General features: G+C 56.0%; 2 protein-coding genes across 8 annotated transcripts; one reads left to right on the forward strand and one right to left on the reverse strand.

Moving 5' to 3' along the window:
- Positions 1-557: 557 nt before the first annotated feature.
- Positions 558-7,238, reverse strand: GNGT2 (G protein subunit gamma transducin 2). 7 transcript variants are annotated; one of them, XM_047757665.1, is made up of 5 exons: positions 5,212-5,396; positions 5,084-5,122; positions 3,542-3,631; positions 2,299-2,404; positions 558-849 (listed from the first exon to the last, which is right to left on the reverse strand). In XM_047757665.1, exons 4-5 carry the CDS (start codon positions 2,380-2,382, stop codon positions 724-726), a joined length of 210 nt encoding a protein of 69 aa, XP_047613621.1. In that variant the 5' UTR covers positions 2,383-2,404; positions 3,542-3,631; positions 5,084-5,122; positions 5,212-5,396; the 3' UTR covers positions 558-723. The 7 variants fall into 7 exon arrangements, with proteins under 7 accessions (XP_047613621.1, XP_047613622.1, XP_047613623.1 ...); XM_047757666.1 differs by having other exon boundaries at positions 3,542-3,651; XM_047757667.1 differs by lacking the exon at positions 3,542-3,631.
- On the forward strand, positions 5,734-19,426 carry ABI3 (ABI family member 3). The gene is made up of 8 exons (XM_047757656.1): positions 5,734-6,080; positions 12,625-12,792; positions 14,345-14,521; positions 17,171-17,256; positions 17,448-17,543; positions 17,717-17,844; positions 18,486-18,623; positions 18,959-19,426. Exons 1-8 carry the CDS (start codon positions 5,964-5,966, stop codon positions 19,120-19,122), a joined length of 1,074 nt encoding a protein of 357 aa, XP_047613612.1. The 5' UTR covers positions 5,734-5,963; the 3' UTR covers positions 19,123-19,426.
- Positions 19,427-19,620: the final 194 nt, after the last annotated feature.

Consider the following 19,620-nt stretch of genomic DNA (forward strand, 5'->3'; position numbering starts at 1 on the left):
TGGTCGAACCTGTGGCATATGGAGGTTCCCAGGCCAGGGATCAAACCCGCACCCCCGGAACGACCCGAGCTTCTGCAGTCAGGATCTTAACCCCCCGCACCACAGAGGGAACTCCACGTCCCCCACTCTTCTATCCTGCTTCTCGCATGGAGCAGACATTCAATAACAGTGAAGAAATCATGACTTCACGGGCTCTTTGTCCTCTGGCCGGCCGGGGTGATCTAAATGAGTAGGCGGAATTCCACGGGACCAGATGTGAGGGGGGGAGAAGGACCCCCCCACTCCAGTCCTCGGCCCAGCTCCTGAATGGGAATGACGGGTTTTAGGAAGAGAGTGGAGGGGAAAAGGGGAGGGGGTTCTAAGGAGGAGTAACTGTTGCCAAAGGACTTCCCCCCCACCCCCCGGTGGGGGGGGAGCGGCTCAGGGAATTGCAGTCTTTTCAGACCCCACAAGGTGCCACCTGCTGCCCCTGGGGAAGCTCTCCAAGCGCATTTCCAAGTGGGGTCAGCAGTGCCCCAGCAGGTGGTGGAGGGATGCGAGAAAGGAGTTCAAAGCGGGACTAGGGCACGGACTCCCAGTGCGTGGAGCCGGGCGTCTTTACTCATTCTCTGACTAAGAGACAGTGAACAGCCACCGGCTGCCTGGGTGACCCAGGACATTTGGTTCTGGCTGAGGAGGGGGCTGAGGAGGGGCAGGCAGTCTGGGTGAGGGGCTCCAGTGCCATCAGCTTATCAGACAACCGCCTTTCTCCTTGAAGGGATTCTTGTCCTCAGGGATGCCTTTGAGAAGAGGGTCATTTCCTGCTTCGGCCTCCACGTAATCCTTGATTTCCTTTCCTGTCTTAGAAATCTGCAAGAAAGCAGAGCGTGGTTGTAGCCCTTGTCTGTTGCTCAGGAGTCATGATTGAGTCAGTCTCAAGAAAACAGCCTTCTGGGAGTTCCCGCTGTGGCTCCGTGGGTTAAGAGTCCGACTAGTGAGCAGGAGGATGCTAGTTTGACCCCTGACCTTGCTCAGTGAGTTAAGGATCTGCTGTTGCCGCACGCTGTGGTGTAGGTCACAGATGCGGCTCCGATCCCACATTGCTGTGGCCGTGGTGTAGGCTGGTGGCTGCAGCTCTGCTTCAACCCCTAGCCTGAGAACTTCCATGTGGTGCGGCGCTAAAAGGACAAAAAGTAAAAAGAGGAAGGGGATGTTCCAGTTGTGGCACAGTGGTTAACGAATCCGACTAGGAACCATGAGGTTGACGGGTTCGGTCCCTGGCCTTGCTCAGTGGGTTAACGATCCGGCGTGGCCGTAAGCTGTGGTGTAGGTTGCAGACGCGGCTCGGATCCCGAGTTGCTGTGGCTCTGGTATAGGCCGGTGGCTACAGCTCCGATTCAACGCCTGGCCTGGGAACCTCCATATGCCGCGGGAGCGGTCCAAGAAATAGCAACAACAACAAAAAGGCAAAAAAAAAAAGAGGAAGGGGTGTTCCTATTGTGGCGCAGTGGTTAACGAATCCGAGGAAGGGGTGTTCCCGTTGTGGCGCAGTGGTTATCGAAACCGACTAGGAACCATGGGGTTGAGGGTTTGGTCCCTGGCCTTGCCTCAGTGTGTGACGGATCCGGCGTTGCCATGAGCTGTGTTGTAGGTTGCAGACGTGGCTCGGATCCCATGTTGCTATGGCTCTGGCGTAGACTGGAGGCTGCAGCTCCAATTCAACCCCTAGCCTGGGAACCTCCATATACCGCGGGAGTCGGCCCTAGAAAAAGGCAAAAAAAGAAGAGAAAGAGAAGAGAGAGAAGAAAGAAAGAAAGAAGGAAGGAAGGAAGGAAGGAGAAGGAAAGAAAGAAAGGAAGGAAAGAAGAAAGAAAAGAAGAAAGAAAGAAAGAAGAAAGAAGAAGAAAGAAAGAAAGAAAGAAAGAAGAAAGAAAGAAGGATACATCCTCCTGGGCAGGGTGGGGGATTGAGGCCAGAGAGGAAAAAGAGGAGAGGGCACAGGCAGATGCGAGAGGGGTGTGAGTTCCTTGAGCAGAACCCCAAAGACCAACTCTTACTGCGAGGGCCATTTGGCCAGGCCCCACTCCGGACAGGGCTGGACCAGGCTGGATACACGGAGCCCTCCAGGCTCTGCGCCCATCTCTTGCGCACCTTCGTGAGATCAAACCCTGGCCTGCTTCCCTATCCCAGCTCTTGCCAGAGGCAGCTACATCTCCTTCCACTGCCCTGCTGTCCATCACTTCCTCCTTCGCATCCCGGCTCCAAGGGGACCAGAAAGGGATGGAGGAGAGGGTGTGGGGAAGGGAGGAGGAGGCTCACCAGAGCTCTTGGGGTCTTCACTTCCTTCTTCAGCTGCTCCACCTCCATCTTCAAGAGCTCCTTCTCGCTGAGATCCTGGGCCATCCTGCCCCGGAGAGACCAGGTCCTGGAAAGGATTCCACAGCCGAAGCTGCACATCCCTTGGGCTCACCCAGCTCCCTTCTCTGCACTCTCTACACCTCAGCATCTCCCCGCTCTCCCCCTGCCTTCTGAGGCCTCCCTTCAGGCCCTTCATTGCTCACCCCTACCGGGTATGCACTGTACCACCCCCGCCCCATCATAAGTCCAGGCTCAAGAGAAGAGGATGCTCCAGTCTGACGGGATCTTGGCCCTTGGATAAGGACCTATCTGTGGCGGAAATGGGAATCAGAGCGTGGAGAAGGGGGAGAAAAGGAGTTTCTTTCCTTGAGCAAGATTTGGGAAGCGGGAGTTCCCGTCGTGGCCCAGTGGTTAACGAATCCGACGAGGAACCATGAGGTTGCAGGTTCAATCCCTGGCCTTGCTCAGTGGGTTAAGGATCCGGCGTTGCCGTGAGCTGTGGTGTAGGTCGCAGACCCAGCTCGGATCCTGCGTTGCTGTGGCTGTGGTGTAGGCCGGCGGCTATAGCTCTGATTGGACCCCTAGCCTGGGAACCTCCATATGCCGTGGGAGCAGCCCTAGAAAAGACAAAAAACAAAAAAAGATTTGGAAGCAAAGTTAGTGTTCCACCGAATGACACAGGCAGAAGTTTTCAGGAAACTCCAGGTCCTGTCAGAGGCGCGAGTGCCCTAAGGGTTAAGAGAAGGGCTCTGATTCCAGTCTGAGCTGGATCCTTTAACCCCACTGCACCGGGCTGGGAACAGAACCCATGCCTCTGCAGCAACCAGAGTGGCTACCGTCAGATTCTTAACCCACTGCACCGTAGCGGGAACTCCCCAACTCTGATTGTGACTCCGCTGCTTCCACGCTGTGTGGCCTGAGGCAATGCTGATCATCCTCCTGGAGCCTTCGTTTCCCCATCTGCACAATGGGTATAATGAGTGGTACCTGCCTTTCCTGATCATTGTGAGTCCTAAGACCACAACGCATGTGAAATACTCTCACACACCGCCTGGCGCATAATGAACTCGATACAATTATCATCGTCACCGTCACCATCATGCCCCCATCCCTCCTCCAGGGTCATCAGGGAGGCCTGCCTGGTGCCTCATGTCAACCACTGTAAGCCGAGATCCCAGCCCAGTGCAACCGCAGCCCCTCTCACCTGCCAAGCAAGAGCGTGCACTTCAAGTCACTTGTCCCCGACCCAGACAAGATGGGGTTGGAGCCTCCTGGCTCCTGATCAGCTGAAAGTCTTTGGATAAAGCAGATGGTCTGGAAGCCCAAATCTCTCATGCCTAAGCTGATCATAGGCTCAAGGTTCCAAGCCCATCCGGCAGCCTGAGCCTTCAAGACGGCCACCACTGCAGGCCCCCTGCCCCCCCTCCTCGGCATCAGCCCCATGCCCCTAGGGACCCCCTCTGGTTCTGGCTTAGAGCCCATTTCTCTAGTTCTCACCCTCCAGCCCTGCAAGCTCCCTTTTCCCTGCCTTCTCCCCCAAGCCCTCTGCTTCCCTACTCTACTTCCCTGCTCTGAGGCTATTCTTTCTCCCCAGTGAGGCAAGTCCTGGGGAGCCGCTGTGTCCCCCATTCAAGCCCCACAATTTCACCTTACAAGGTTCTCCCAGCTCAGGCTCCATTCACCCATTCAATGAAAATGCACTCACTTTGGATGCTGTGCCCATCGGCGCTGGGGGCCGTGGCCACCTGTAACACTTGTGTCCCTGCTCTTTTGCCTCCATGCCTCCCTGGAGCCCTGCCTGTGGTTCTCCCTCGGCCATCCCGGAGCACAGAGTCTGCATCTGGATCTCGCTCTTGGTTTTCTCCCAGAACCGCACAACGGCTATGCCCTTGAGCAGTCCCTGAGCTCCTGCTGAGATGGACTCCTGACCAATGACAAGGGACCCTCTCCAGGAGCAGATGTTATGGGACCAATGTGGTCAGTAAGGGATTCTCTTTTTATTTTTTAATTTTTTTTTGTCTTTTGGACTTTTCTAGGGCCGCACCCGTGGCATATGGAGGTTCCCAGGCTAGGGGTCCGATTGGAGCCGTAGCCACTGGCCTACGCCAGAGCCACAGCAATGCCAGATCCGAGCCACGTCTGCGACCTACACCACAGCTCATGGCAACGCCGGATCCTCAACCCACTGAGCATGGCCAGGGATCCGAACCCGCAACCTCATGGTTCCTAGTTGGATTCGTTAACCACTGCGCCACGACGGGAACGCCGGGATTCTCTTTTCTTCCTGACTCTAGAATGACACTCGACTCCTCAGTGGAAGGGGTGGGGAGGAGGCCAGAGTTCATCTCAAGCTTTCCCTGCCCCAGGATCCAAGTCCCACTCACAGCTGTGAGCTCTAAGAATTTGAGATCAGGAGTTCCCGTTGTGGCTCAGTGGTTACAAACCTGACTAGTATCCTGTGAGGATGTGGGTTCAATCCCTGGCCTCGATCAGTGGATTAAGGATCTGGCTGTTGCTGTGAGCTGTGGTGTAGGTCACAGACGCGGCTCGGATCCTGCATTGCTGTGGCTCTGGCGTAGGCTGGCAGCTGTAGCTCTGAGCTGACCCCAGCCTGGGAACTTCCATACGCTGCAGGTGTGGCCCTAAAAAGACCAAAAAAAAAAAAAGAAGAAGAATTTGAGATCAGGACAGGACCCCAGAGGTCATCCTGAGTCCTCTGTGATGCAGGAAAAAATGGGGCACATACCTGCTGAGGCTGGCTCAGTGCTCGGTCCACCTCTGCCTCCTAAGACCGACCGGATAATCTGGAATTTAAATCTGGTGCTTCTCCAAGCCAAGTCCTTCCTGCCATCTAGCCTGAGCCCCTCACGCTACCTTTGGTCAGTTTCATCTTGTCCTGCCTCCATCAGGCACAGAGTGTGTACACCAGGTCTTCACGGCAGGGTACCCTTCGGAGACTTGATAACCCTTCTCAGGGGACCTCGGGTTGTATCTTCCCGGCGTCCAATCTGACTCCTCTCGGCTGCTGCATCAGCAGCTTCCCATTGCTGCCGCCCTGCCGGCCCTGCAGCCCCCCAGCCTGACCCGACTCCATATCCTCTCCACCCTCCAGTGCCCTGTCTCTTGGTGACTCATCCCCGAGCTTCCCAAGGAAGCCCCCACCCTCTGCCCTTTCCTCCCCTTCCATGAGTGGAAAATTCATCTCCACCCCCCCAGAGCAGGCCAGCCCCTTCCTCCTGGTCTCCCACCCCAGCCCGAGCCGCAGTTTCCTCTCCAGGCCCAGGGAGCAATCACAGCCGCCCCCATCTTGACTTCCTCTGCGGGGAGAGAATGGGGGGCTGGGCCCCCAAAGGCCCTCTCCCCCGCCCCCGCCCCCGCCCCCCCACCCCAACCCCCCGCTTCCCCCTTCCCCTAGGCGGGGGACAGAGAGGCACAGGCCCAGGGAGCAGGGACTGACTTCCTCTTGTCCCAGAATGAGCATGCCTGCCCTTTGCGAGCAGGTTTGGGGCTCTCACGAAGAGGAAACCAAAACCAGTGAGAGAGCGAGAAGGCGGAGCGACCGATCAAGGGCAGGGTGAGGTGCAAAACCGGCCGGCTCCCCGGGGAGCCCGGCAGAGGCGGGGGCCATGGCGGAGCTGCAGCAGCTGCAGGAGTTTGAGATCCCCACGGCCCGGGAGGCTCTGCGGGGCAACCACAGCGCCCTGCTGCGGGTCGCGGACTACTGCGAGGACAACTACGTGCAGGTAGGCAGCCCCGCACCCCAGCCCCACCAGGGGCCCGGAGCCTGACCTGACAGGTGCTTGGCTTGGACCCGGCTGAAATATGCCCCCGACCCAGATCGGCTTCACCCCAGCCCCCCAAAACCTGAACACTGACCCTGCTCCCCAAACCCCCACGGGGCCCCCTTCTCTCTTCTAGAGCCTCAGGGATGCCAGCCTGGGCCGTGCGACCCCGTCCTGCCACGGGCCTCGGCTCCTTCCCAGCCTCATCATCATATCCAGAGGCCCAAAGACTTGGCCTCGCACACCTGTTGGTGCCAACCTTCCCTGTTGAGGATGGCTCTAGGTGCGACTTCAACAGAACTTTCCAAACATTGTCGTGAACTTGAGATGTACCAAGGAAAGGTCTCTCCCTGATAACTGAGGGAGAGCTGAGAGAGGTCAGACTACACTGGGTTAAGGAGATGGGGTCTGGAGTTCCCGGCGTGGCTCAGTGGTTAGCGAATCTGACTAGCAACCATGAGGACACAGGTTCGATCCCTGGCCTTGCTCAGTGGCTTAGGATCTGGGGTTGCTGTGAGCTGTGGTGTAGGTTGCAGACATGGCTGAGATCCCGCATGACTGTGGCTGTGGCCTAGGCTGGCGGCTATAGCTCCGATTGGACCCCTAGCCTGGGAACTTCCATAGACACGGGTGTGGCCCTAAAAAGCAAAAAAAAAAAAAAAAAAGATGGGGTCTGACTCAGAGGCAGGGGATGGACCATATGACTGCTGGGAGCAGGCTACAAGCAAAAGACAAGGATAGTGGCATTTTAGAATGGTTTTCTAAGGAGTTCCCTGGTGGTCTAGTCGTTAAGGGTCCAGTGTTGTCACTGGTGGGGCTCAGGGCTGCTGTGGCAGGGATTCGACCCTTGGCCCAGGAACTTCCGCATGACATGGGCACAGCCAGAAAGGAAAAAAAGAAATGATAGAGCACCTCTGTTATTTCACTGACCTTCTTAATCGCCTTGCGAGACCGTATCGCTATTCCTGTCTCAGAGATGAAGAGATGGCAGTTCAGGGAGGCAAGGTGACTTGTCCAAGGTCACACGGCTTGGCAATGGTAGAGCCGGGCATCCGCCCAGGCCTCCTGACTCCTCAGGCTGAGCCCTTTCCTTTCAGCCTTCCCCTCCCTGACACGCGGTATGATGTTAAGACAGTTTATGTGCACTGGGACCTCCCAGCTCAAGGGGTGTTGAAAAACCAATAGTAAAAGGAGTAAGTGTTTATGGGAAAATGGCAGCTGAAAGAAAGTCAATGTCGGAGTTCCCACTGTGGCTCAGTGGGTTAAGAAGCTGACCAGTACCCATGAGGATGCAGGTTTGATCCCTGGCCCCGCTCAGTGGGTTAAGGATCAGTGGGCAAGCCATGATGTGGATGTGGCTAGGATCTGGCATTGCTGTGGCTGTGGTGCAGGCCGGCAGCTGCACCTCCGATTCCACCCCTAGCCTGGGAACTTCCTTCCATATGCTGCACCTGTGCCCCCCCCCCAAAAAAAAGAAAGAAAAAGAAAAGGAGAGGGCGAGAAATAAACAAATACATACATAAAGAGCACCAATGATAACAACAGTTAAGATACTCTGCCCCCCTAGCTGCCCTCCTTGCCTCCTTCAGTCCTCACCCCGATCTTAGGAGGCAAGGAGCACTCCCACTTCACAACCAGAAGGCGGAGCTTCAGAAAGGTTAACTCACTTTCCCAAGGTCTCCAAGCTAGTGGGGCTTGAATGGGAACTCTGACTCCAGAGCTCCCCCGACACACACCTCTAGTTAAAAATGCTACACTGGGAGTTCCCATCGTGCGTGGCTCAGTGGTTAACGAATCCGACTAGGAACCATGAGGTTGCGGGTTCGATCCCCGGCCTTGCTTAGTGGGTTGAGGATCCGGCATTGCCGTGAGCTGTGGTGTAGGTCGCAGATGCGGCTCGGATCTGGCGTTGCTGTGGCTGTGGCGTAGGCTGGAGGCTACAGCTCCGATTGGACCCCTAGCCTGGGAACTTCCACATGCCAATGGGAGCAGCACTAGGAAAGGCAAAAAGACCAAAAAAAAAAAAAAAAGCTACACTGAGTGTAGATGTTGAATGACTAATTGTAGATACTGCAGATGAGCTGGAACATGGCTTGTAAACCATCCATTCTCCCAGCACCAGAAGGCACGCTCTTCCGATGGACTAGGATGGAGGCGCTCCTTCCATTCCTTAAACACCTTCTGCGTATCTCAAGGCACGTCTGGGTTGGTCCTCCCTTGCGTGCACAGTGTACATAGAGATTTGGAGATCGCCAAGACCTGAGGCCAATTCCCATCTCCTGGACCGGTGGCAAATTTCCTTTTTCTTTTTTTCTTTTTTCCATCTTTCTGCCTTTTAGGGCCACACCCGCAGCATATGGTGTTCCCAGGCTAGGGGTCGAACTGGAGCTGCAGCTGCCGGCCTGCCTACACCCCAGCCCCAGCAACGCCAGATCCTTAACCCCCTGAGTGAGGCCAGGGATTGAACCCACATCCTCTTGGATACTAGTAGGGTTCGTTAACCGCTGAGCCATGATGGGAATTCCTGCATTTCTTCTTTCTTCATGCAGAACACTAACTACTAGGCCACACAACCCATTACTTTTCCCAGCTTCTCTGGGGAGCTTTGGGAAGCAAATGCCTAGGAAGGGTTTGGGTGACTTCTCAGAGCTGGTTTTAAACAAGGCCTGGTTCCCACGACCTCCCTCCCCGCCTCCCTCTACCCCAACCAGGTGTCAAGAGACCCTTGGGGAATGGGGGAGGGCAGGCTGGGGTCACCTGCAGAGTTCTCTGTCAGGGTCCGACGAGTTTTCAGACAGGTGATTTGCATGATGCATAAACAGTCAGCCATGACGATGGCTGCCAGACCTTTGCGTCTCTCCAGACCTGGCTCTGGGTCAAAACCAAAGCCAGGGGACAGGAGGCGTCCAGGCTCTAGCCTCCCAAACATGGGCCCAAGCAGACCTTTTTTCCTGTTTGGACGGACGCGAAAAGTCCAGTGATGCATTCCGCATGCCAGTCCAGGGAGGGGACAGTACAGGGGAGGCCAGCCAAGACCAAAGGAGTTGTCACCGCTCCATTCTGGGCCTTCATCTCCTCACCTAATTTTTTTGCTTTTTTTTTTTTTTTTTTTTTTTTGCTCTTTAGGGCCGCACCCCCGACATACGGAGATTCCCAGGCTAGGGGTCGAATTGGAGCTATAGTTGCTGGCCTACACCACAGCCACAGCAACTCGGGATCCAGCCTCATGGTTCCTAGCTGGATTTGTTTCCGAGGCGCCACGATGGGAACTTCTCCTCACATATTAAAGGAAGGTTTTGAGCTAAACTAAGACCTGCTGTCCTTTCTGGTTTTAACTTCCTGGGCTTGATTTTTTTTTTTTTTTTTTTTGCTTTTGCTTTTTCAAGGCCCTTGGTTACATATGCTGATGCGATGAGATATAAATTGAATGCAAATGAGCAGCTCGCTCCTTCTGTTGGAACAGAAAGCAGGGAGGACCACCTGACGGGAGCGGGGGACAGAAGCTTTTCTGGGCCTGCCCTTTGGCTCCAGCCTGCCCTGGGCTACCCCGGAGGCCCCCGGGTCTCTCTCAGCATCCTGTCTGGATAGGTTCTAGGTCTGTTCTCCACTACAGGCCCTGAGCGCCCCTGAGGGCCCTCAGCAAGGAGACCCTAGCGTGCAGTCTTGCTGGTCAGTCCCCGGGCCTCTCCCCAGACTTGCCCTGGCATACCCCCCTCCCCTTAATGTCCCGTCCTGGGATGAGGAAGCTGCCTGGGGAACCAAATGACCAGAGAAGTCTTGTCCCAGCCCCCACAGTCAGATCTGGGACTGAAAAAAAAAAAACCCTTTTCTGTCTTCAGCCACTCCCTGCCCACCCCACCACCACCGACTGGAAGTGTGGCCCTGGCCAGAACCTGGCACAGTGCCTGGCATGCAGTAGGATGATGCCCAGCAAGTGATTGGGCTGGCATGCAATCTGCTGATTAACTCACGCACACGGATTTATTAAGTATCATGTATGTGTTGGGCACTAATCCAGGAAAGGATGCAGAATAAGACACGCGAGTTTCCTTCCTTCCAAGCACTTATTTTAGTGTGTGTGTGTGTGTGTGTGTGTGTGTGTGTGAGAGAGACAGACAGAGAGACAGAGAGACAGAGAGAGAATGGGTGAGGGAACAGATAATAAAGTTCACAGATAAATAATTACTGATAGTGTTAAGTGCTCTGAAGAAAAGAGAACAGAGTCAATTTGACAGAGATTCAATACAGAACGGAGTTCCCATTGTGCGTGGCTCAGTGGTTAATGAATCCGACTAGGAATCATGAGGTTGTGGGTTCGATCCCTGGCCTCGCTCAGTGGCTTAAGGATCCGGTGTTGCCGTGAGCTATGGTGTAGGTTGCAGATGAGGCTTGGATCTGGCATAGCTGTGGCTGTGGTGAAGGCTGGTGGCTACAGCTCTGATTTGACCCCTAGCCTGCGAACCTCCATAGGCCGTGGGAGCGGCCCTAGAAAAGGCAAAAAGACAAAAAATAAAAAAATAAAATGCAGAAGTATTAGCTGGGGCCAGAAGGTAATCTCTGAAGAGCTGAGTGATTTAATAATAAGGATTCTTGAAAGAAGTACAGTGGAGTTCCTTGGTGACTCAGTGAGTTAAGGATCTGGTGTTGTCACTGCTGTGGCTCAGGTCATTGCTGTGCCATGGGTTCAATCCTTGGCCTGGGAACTTCCACATGCCATGAGCACAGTCCAAAGGGGGAAAAAAGTACAGTGAGTGCAAAGGCCCTTGGGTAGAAACATTTTTTTTTTGTCTTTTTCTAGGCCCACACCTGTGGCATAAGGGGGTTCCCAGGCTAGGGGTCCAATCGGAGCTGTAGCTGCCAGCCTATGCCACAGCCACAGCAACGTGGGATCCGAGCCACGTCTGCGACCTCCACCACAGCTCACGGCAACGCTGGATCCTTAACCCACTGAGCGAAGCCAGGGATTGAACCTGCAACCTCATGGTTCCTCGTCGGATTTGTTAACCACTGTGCCAGGACGGGAACTTCCCGAAACAATCTTATTTTGATCAGGAACAGAGACCCAAAGGCCAGTGTGGCAGGAGGACCATGCGGGAGAGGGAGAGTGGAAGGGGAGGAGGGGGAGGAGGAAAGCAGGAGCCACCCTCGGGGGGCCCATATAAGCCATGGCCAGAGGTTTGCTTGACTCTCAGTGTGTTGGGAAGCTACCGGTGGAAATGAATGATGCCACCCTTCCTGGGCCTCAGTTTCTTATCTATAAAATGGACCAGAGAGTTCCTTGGTGGAGCAGTGGGTTCAGGATCCAGCGTTGTCACTGCTGTGGCATGGGATCCATTCCTGGCCCAGGAACTTCTGCATGCCATGGGCTCGGCAGAAAAAGAAAGGGGGAGAAAAAAAAAAAGGACCACAGGTTATTGTTACCCCGAAACCAACTTGCAGACTTGAGCTAAACCAGGAGCATAGGAGGCACCAGAGGAGCTTTTAGAGGTACAGATTCACTGGCCTCACTCCAAGGGGATTCTGGTTAGAAGATCTGGGAAATAGAGTTCCCCGTTGTGGCTCAGTGGTAACAAACCCTCCTAGTATCCATGAGGACGAGTGTTGGATCCCTGGCCTTGTTCAGTGGGTGAAGGATCCAACGTTGCCGTGAGCTGTGGTGTAGGTTGCAGATGCGGCTGGGATCCCTCATTGCTGTTGCTGGGGTGTAGGCTGGCAGCTGCAGCTCCCATTCCACACCCCAAGCCTGGGAACTCCCAAGTGCCTCGGGTTCGGCCCTAAAAAGCCAAGAAAAAAAAAAGAAGAAGAAGAAGAAGAAGATCTGGGATGGGTGCCTGAGTTTGGTTGTTTGGTTTTTAAGTCTGAGAATATCTCCTCCAGCCAGTAGTGACTTCCTCTTTCCTTTCTACTGTTCACTTTTTACTGTGCCATCCACCTCCCCCAAAGCCCAGGAAGCTGGTAGAGCCAAGCCGCAGGCTGACTATTTGAGAAGGGTATCAGGGTATCTTTTCCTCACCTTACATGCAGATCCCAGGGCCACAGGTTCGCTTCGCTTCCCTGATGTTCCCTCTCTAAGCCGTTTTTTTTTTGGTTTTTTTTTTTGCTTTTTTTTAGGGCCGCACCTGTGGCATATGGAGGGGCCCGGGCTAGGGGTCCAATCAGAGTTGCAGCTGCCAGCCTGCGCCACAGCCACAGCCACAGCCACACCAGATTTGAGCCACGTCTGCAACCTACAACACTGTTCACGGCAACTCCAGATTCTTAACCCACTGAGCAAGGCCAGGGATCAAACCTGCATCCTCATGCATACTAGGTGGATTCGTTTCTGCTGAGCCACCACGGGAACTTCCCCCATGTCATCCTTCGAGAAAACACCTGAACCATCTAAGGGTTGAGGCTTTCTCCCAGCTCAGCCCTTGCCTGCCTCATCCCTTACCCCACCCTAGCCCTTCCAGCCAAGGATCCAGGGAGACAGGGTGGCCTGAGGCCAGGACTGCGTGTCTTTCAGGCCACAGACAAGCGGAAGGCGCTGGAGGAGACCATGGCCTTCGCCACCCAGGCCCTGGCCAGTGTGGCCTACCAGGTGGGCAACCTGGCTGGAAACACTCTGCGTATGTTGGACCTTCAGGCGGCTGCCCTGCGGCAAGTGGAAGCCCGAGTGAGCACACTGGGCCTGGTAAGCGCTGTGGGGAGGCTGCTCACGTCAGCCCCCAACTCTTTTTTTTTTTTTTTCCTGTCTTTTTGCCTTTTCTAGGTCCGCTCCCGTGGCCTACGGAGGTTCCCAGGCTGGGGGTCTCATCAGAGCTGTAGCCACCAGCCTACGCCAGAACCACAGCAACGCGGGATCCAAGCTGTGTCTGTGACCTACACCACAGCTCATCGCAACACCGGATCCTTAACCCACTGAGTGGGGTTAGGGATCCAACCTGCCACCTCATGGTTCCTAGTCAGACCCATTAACCACTGTGCCACAACGGGAACTCCAGCCCCCAACTCTGAAGCCCCTCCTGGACACCTTCTGCAGCCTTCCTCCATGTCCAAACGCACATGCCAGGCTTTTTGAGCCCTCTTGTCTCTGTAGCTATGTCTCAGGGGTGGGCCTTGCTGCTGCATCAGACCAGGAATTCTGTGCTGGCAGAACTTTTCTTTTTCTTCTTTTTTTTTTCCTTTTTTTTTTTTTTTTTTAAAGCTGTACCCATGGCATATGGAAGTTCCCAGGCTAGGGGTCTAATGGGAGCTGTAGGCACCAGCTACAGCCACAGCCACAGCCACAGCCAAGTGGGATCTGAGCCACATCTGCGACCTACACCTCAGCTTACGGCGACACCGGATCCTTAACCCACTGAGCAAGACCAGGGATGGAACCCAGAACCTCATGGTTCCCAGTCGGATTCGTTACCCACTGAGCCATGACCGGAACTCCCTGGCAGAACTTTTTTTTCCCTGAGTTCTCTCCTATACGACAGACAGCAGGCTCTCCCCATCACGGGGGCTGCATGGGACAGGAAAGAGGCCAATGGACCCAGTTTCCATCCTAACACAGGCGGTGACTTAGGAAAAATCCCAGACCCACAGTGCTTGCCTGGCAAGGTATCCTCAGCCCTGGCAGCACTGCCACTACCCCCCACCCTATCTAGCACACACGCCCTCCTCCTTCCTTCCTGGATCCTTGGCCGAGCCACTGCCCCATAAACCACCCGCACAGCTCCGGTTACACATCAGCCTGGCCTGTGTATCCTCCACAGGTTCCGTGTGGGTGTGTCTTTTCCTCTCACCCCAGCAGGCTGGAGGTCCCGCCCTCCCGGGGCTGCAGGTTTCTCCACAGAACATTCCAAGAGGAAGTTAATTCACTTCATAGTGTCCCCCCAAAGGGAGAGCTGCTCCAGCCACAATTCTCAGCCACCTCCGCATTGACCCGCTCTGCTCCCGAGCCCGCCCCGTCTCTTCCCTGCACCGCCAGGGATGCTGTGCTTTCCCTTTGCCTCTGGTTCCTGCTCAGCGAACAATAAATAACCCTTGTTCTCTTCCGCCAGGAAGTTGCTCCAAAGTAGCTCCATCCTCCCCTGGCCACTCTTTTCCCAAATGCTGTGTGGCCTTGGAGACAGACCTCCCTCTTTCTCTCTGGACTTCATGGCCTCCTCTGGCCCCCCTCCCCCCGCATCTTAAAGGGCGAGGCGCTGGGCAGAGGCCATCTCACTGTCACCTCCAACCCTGTGTCTGTGTCGCAGATGGTGAACATGCATATGGAGAAGGTGGCCCGAAGGGAGATCGGTACTTTAGCCACCGTCCAGCGGCTGCCCCCCAGCCAGAAAATCATCGCCCCCGAGAGCCTACCTCCCCTGACGCCCTACTACAGGAAACCCCTCAACTTTGGTTGCCTCGATGACATTGGCCATGGGATCAAGGTAAAGAGAGGGGCCCCTCCTCTTTCTCCACAGCCCACCCTCTTCTGCCTCATGGATCTCTTCTCTCTAGACCCTCAGCTCTCTTCCACGGCCATGTTCTTGTCCCCACCTGCAGCCTCTTTCCTTCCTCAGTCCCTGAAGCCATCATCCTAAGTGGCTGCCCCACCCCACAAGGCCTCCTTAAAGAGGAGACGCCCGGAGTTCCCGTTGTGGCTCAGCGGTTAATGGATCCGACTAGGAACCATGAGGTTGCAGGTTCGAACCCTGGCCTTGCTCAGTGGGTGAAGGATCCGGCGTTGCCATGAGCCATGGTGTAGGTCACAGACATGGGTCAGATCCTGCATTGCTGTGGCTGTGGTTTAGGCCAGCAGCTACAGCTCTGATTAGAACCCTAGCCTGGGAACCTCCACGTGCCATGGGTGTGACCCTCAAAAAACCAAAAAAAAAAAAAACCCAAACAATAAAATCTTCATGGAGTTCTCATTGTGGTTCAGTGGTAATGAACCCAACTAGTATCTACAAGAATGTGGGTTCAATCCCTGGCTTCACTCAGTGGGTTAAGGATCTGACGTTGCTGTGAGCTGTGGTGTAGGTCGCAGATGCGGCTCGGACATGGCATTGCTGTGGCTATGGTGTAGGCCAGTGGCTGCGGCTCTGTTCAGACTCCTAGCCTGGGAACTTCTTTTTTTTTTTTTTTTTTTGTCTTTTTAGAGCCGTGCCTGTGGTATATGCACGTTCCCGGGCTAGGGATCTAATCAGAGCTGTAGCTGCTAGCCTACACCAGAGCCACAGCAACTCGGGATCTGAGCTGAGTCTGTGACCTAAAACCACACCTCACGGCAATGCCAGATCCTTAACCCACCGAGGGAGGCCAGAGATCGAACCCACAACCTTATGGTTCCTAGTCTGATTCGTTAACCACTGAGCCACAACGGGAACTCCTAGCCTGGGAACTTCCATGTGCTGCGGGTGTGGCCCTAAAAAGAGAGAGAGGAAAAAAACCAAAAACCTTCATGACCCCTCTCTTCATAACTGACCTTTACTCACAGGATCTGCTGAGAGTGATATCTGAGCACCCATCCTCACCCCCCTTTGTGGGTGTGGGGTGTGTGTGTGAAGGGGAAGGCGGGGGAGGATGTCAGGGTGTGCATGAGAATGGCTCCCCAGCCACAGGAGCACAGCAACTTCCTCTGTCTGGAGGTCTGAGGTCACTGCACTGAACTGTCATCCCAGAGCTGCTGTTGGGCAGGAAGGGGCCGGGATGCAGCCAGCTCAAAGGGGGACATGGTGAATGACTCTGGTCTTTTCTTCACAGCCCATCTCCTCTCGAGGTGGGAGAGTACACAAACCCCTAAGCCCATTTTTGTTTTAGTTTTTTGTCTTTTTAGGTCCAAACCCATGGCATACGGAGGTTCCCAGGAGAGGGGTTGAATCAGAACTGCACCTGCCAGCCACAGCCACAGCCACTCCGGATCCGAGCTGCATCTGTGACCTACACTATAGCTCACGGCAACGCAGAATACTGAGTGAGGCCAGGGATGGAACCTGCATCCTCATGGATGCCAGTCAGTTTCGTTTCCTCGGAGCTACGAAGGGGAACTACTCTGAGCCCATTTTGTTGATTCCTTGTCCCCACACTGCAACACTCCAGATGACACTAGAAGCTTCCTAGTATCTAAATGACCCCCTGATATCCTTTTCTTTCTTTCTTTTTCTTTTTCTTTTTTTTTTTTGGTTGTCTTTTTGCCTTTTCTTGAGCCACTCCGGTGGCATATGGAGGTTCCCAGGCTGGAGGTGGAATTGGAGCTGTAGCCACTGGCTTACGCCAGAGCCACAGCAACGCAGGATCCGAGACGCGGCTGGGACCCACACCACAGCTCACGGGCAATGCCAGATCCTCAACCCACTGAGCGAGGCCAGGGATCGAACCCACACCCTCATGGTTCCTAGTCGAAATCATGGACCACTGAGCAGCGACGCGAACTCCGCCCCCCCCATATCCTTTAACACACCATCTTCCCCCAAAGAGAAAGTACACTCCCTCCTTCAGTCACCAGTCCATTCTACCCATTGCCCAACCTCAGTTCTTCGTGCTTCAGCTCAAGTCCCTTTTGTCTTGTCCCTCCTGAAGGACAGCAGAAGACATCATTCCCCGTGCACCCTCTCTTGGGGAAACGCTCTCCGTCACACAGGTGCTCCCTGGCACGTGTGTTTGCACCTTGTCACTTGAACACTCCAAGGGTTCTGCCCCTCTCTGCCCCCAACTCCCCAAAGCCAGTGCCGCAGGCCGGCCAACAAGGGACGATTCTAAGTGGGAGGTCCTTTCCCTACGACCTCCGCAGCCCCGCGCGGGGGCTGGGGTTTCTCAGGGTTGGGGACCAGCGAGCTGGGCGCGGGGCTGTTGGGGGGAAAAGGGTGCGGCTCGGCAGAGGAGGAAGCGGCCTTCAGACCCAAGACCCAGGCAGCGGGTGAGGGGGGTGGGAAGAGGGGCTGGGAAGTGGAAGCGGGAACTTGCCGGTGGCCACGCTCTCTCTCCCGGCCCTCGCTCGCCCCTCCCCCATTTCCTCTCCGGGAGGAGGGGCCACGGCGGCGTGGGGGCGTGGCAACGAGTCAGCCCCGCCTCCTGCTTCCCCTCCCCTCCACCCGCAGGATTCGAGCACGCAGCTGTCTCGGACCGGGACCCTGTCTCGAAAGAGCATCAAGGCGCCTGCCGCACCCGCCTCCGCCACCCTCGGGTGAGGCCTCGCCGCGATCCTAACCTGCCCCGCCCAAGTCCACAAACTCGACTCCCCCACCCTCGCTTCAAGCCGGGCGCCAAACTTCCTCCTGCCAGCTGCCAGCTGCCAGCTACCACCTCCTCCCCGTCCCGACCCCCTGCCTGCCAGCAGCCTTCCCTCTTGCTGACACCCTTCCCCTCCACCCCTAGGAGAGCGCCCCGGATCCCCGAGCCGGTGCAGCCCCCCGTGGTGCCCAACGGCAAGCTCTCCGCCGCCTCCTCTGCTTCCTCCCTGGTCTCGGCCGGGTGAGCTCACGAGCCCAAAAAATAGGATGGCTGGGGCGGGGGGCGGGGGGCGGTGAGAGGCCACAGGAGAACAAGGGCGGGGCTTACAATTAAAGGGGCGTGGCCAGTTGATGCCGAGTTAGGGAGGGCGTCCCCCAGTCTAGCCTAAGCCCCCCCCTTTCTCTGGTCTTCAGCAGCGCTGAAGGGGTCGGTGGTGTCTCCGCGATGAAGGGGCAAGCAGCACCCCCGCCCCCTCCACCTGCTGCCTCCGACGTCTTCCTGCTGCCCCCTCCACTGGAGGAACTGTCCCTGCCCCCGCCAGGTAAGGAGCTCCGCCCTCTCCTCCTAGCTCAACTTTGGGGTCGTTGCCTCACCCCAACACTTCTCCCCACCCCTTGGATCCAGCTGGGCCTCTCCGTGGATGCTTTGTAACAGGCGTAAGGGGAAGGGGAAGCGAACGTAGTTGAGCGCACCTGCTTTATACCAGGCCCCCGGGGGCGAAGCGTCTCACCCACCTTCCCACTTAAACTTAACCCTAAGAGAATCTCCACACTCCCATTTAAGAGAAGCTGAGCCTGAGAGTTAAATTGACTTGCCCCAGGCTCACCAAGCTAAGTGGCAGAGTCTGCTCACCCTACACGATTCGATTCACCGTTACTCAGTGTTTACTAAGCACCTCCTACCTGCTAGGCATTGTGGGAGGAGCAGGAGGAACGTGGGCAAGAGGCAGATTACCTAAAACGAGTAGATCCTTGGAGTTCTCTTGTGGCACAGTGGATCGAGGCTCCAGCCGTGTCAATGCGGCGGTTTGGGTCGAAGCCCTGGCCTGGGAGCTTCCATATGCCACAGGCTTGGCCAAAAAATAACATGGGTAAACCCTGGAGCCCTGCTCTTTGAGCAGTGACGTTCAAAGAGTGGCAGGTTGCCTGTCACATTGGCAGCCTTTCTGCTTTTCCCTCTCAGCCCCAGAGCTGCCCCTACCCCTGGACCTGCCCCCTCCTCCACCCCTGGATGTAGACGACTTGGGGCTTCCACCTCCACCCCCACCAGGCTTTGGGCCAGAAGAGCCTAGCTGGATCCCTGATGCATACTTGGAGAAAGGTACTTGACTCTTGAGGCGGGAAAGGGCACCAGATCCTGGGTTCAGGGCTCCCCCCCCCCCCCCCCGCCGCAACTCTTCCATCGCAGAGTCATCCTCCCCTCCCTTCTGCAAAGGTGGTCTGCACCCCACCCCCTGCAAAGGAAGCAGCTGGCCTCATTGATTATTAGCTCAGCTGGGGAGGAATGGGGGGGGGGGGCTTTGGAAAAGGCATCTCCTGCCCCACTCCCTGCAGCCTTCTCCCCTAGTTGCTCCCTAGAGTCTAGCATGCAGGGCGCCAGCATCCCCATGGTTGCAGGAAGCACATCTCATGGCACCCTCCCCTCCCGCCCTGCAGTGGTAACGCTGTACCCATACACCGGCCAGAAGGACAACGAACTCTCCTTCTCTGAGGGCACCGTTATCTGCATCACCCGCCGCTACTCTGATGGCTGGTGTGAGGGCATCAGCTCCGAGGGTTCTGGATTCTTCCCTGGGAACTATGTGGAGCCCAGCTGCTGACAGCCAGGGATCTCTGGGATGCTGACCCAGGCACTGCCAGGAGCCCCATGCCAGAGCCAGCTCTCGTGAAGCCTGGACTAGACCTGCACACCTCCTGGGGCCGTGAGCTGTGACTGCCCCTTCCCCACCACCCCGCTGCAGTGGGAAGGATCTGGGGAGAGGAAGTACACAGAGCTCTACTGCAGGCAGGAAAAGAACTGGAAGCCAAGGAGCTTGGTGATCTTATCCACGGAGGATGCTTAATGCCGGGCAGGACAGGGTCTCCAGTTGCAAGTGCCACCTTTGAATAAAACGCGTGATGATCTCCTGGTGATTGCCCTGAAGGGCTGAGGGGACAGAGGGAAGAGGGGTTGAATGGCTCTCCAGTTCTAAGACCTCCACTAATTGCTGAGCTCCTCTGCCTGCCCCGAGCAGTGGGTTATCTCCCCCCCCCCCCGGGGGGGTGTCTCAGTGAGCCCCCTGCATTAGAGGCTCTGCCACGATGGGCTGCACCGTTCT

The sequence above is a fragment of the Phacochoerus africanus genome, chromosome 14 (assembly GCF_016906955.1).
Source record: "Phacochoerus africanus isolate WHEZ1 chromosome 14, ROS_Pafr_v1, whole genome shotgun sequence".
Taxonomy (NCBI): Eukaryota; Metazoa; Chordata; class Mammalia; order Artiodactyla; family Suidae; genus Phacochoerus; species Phacochoerus africanus.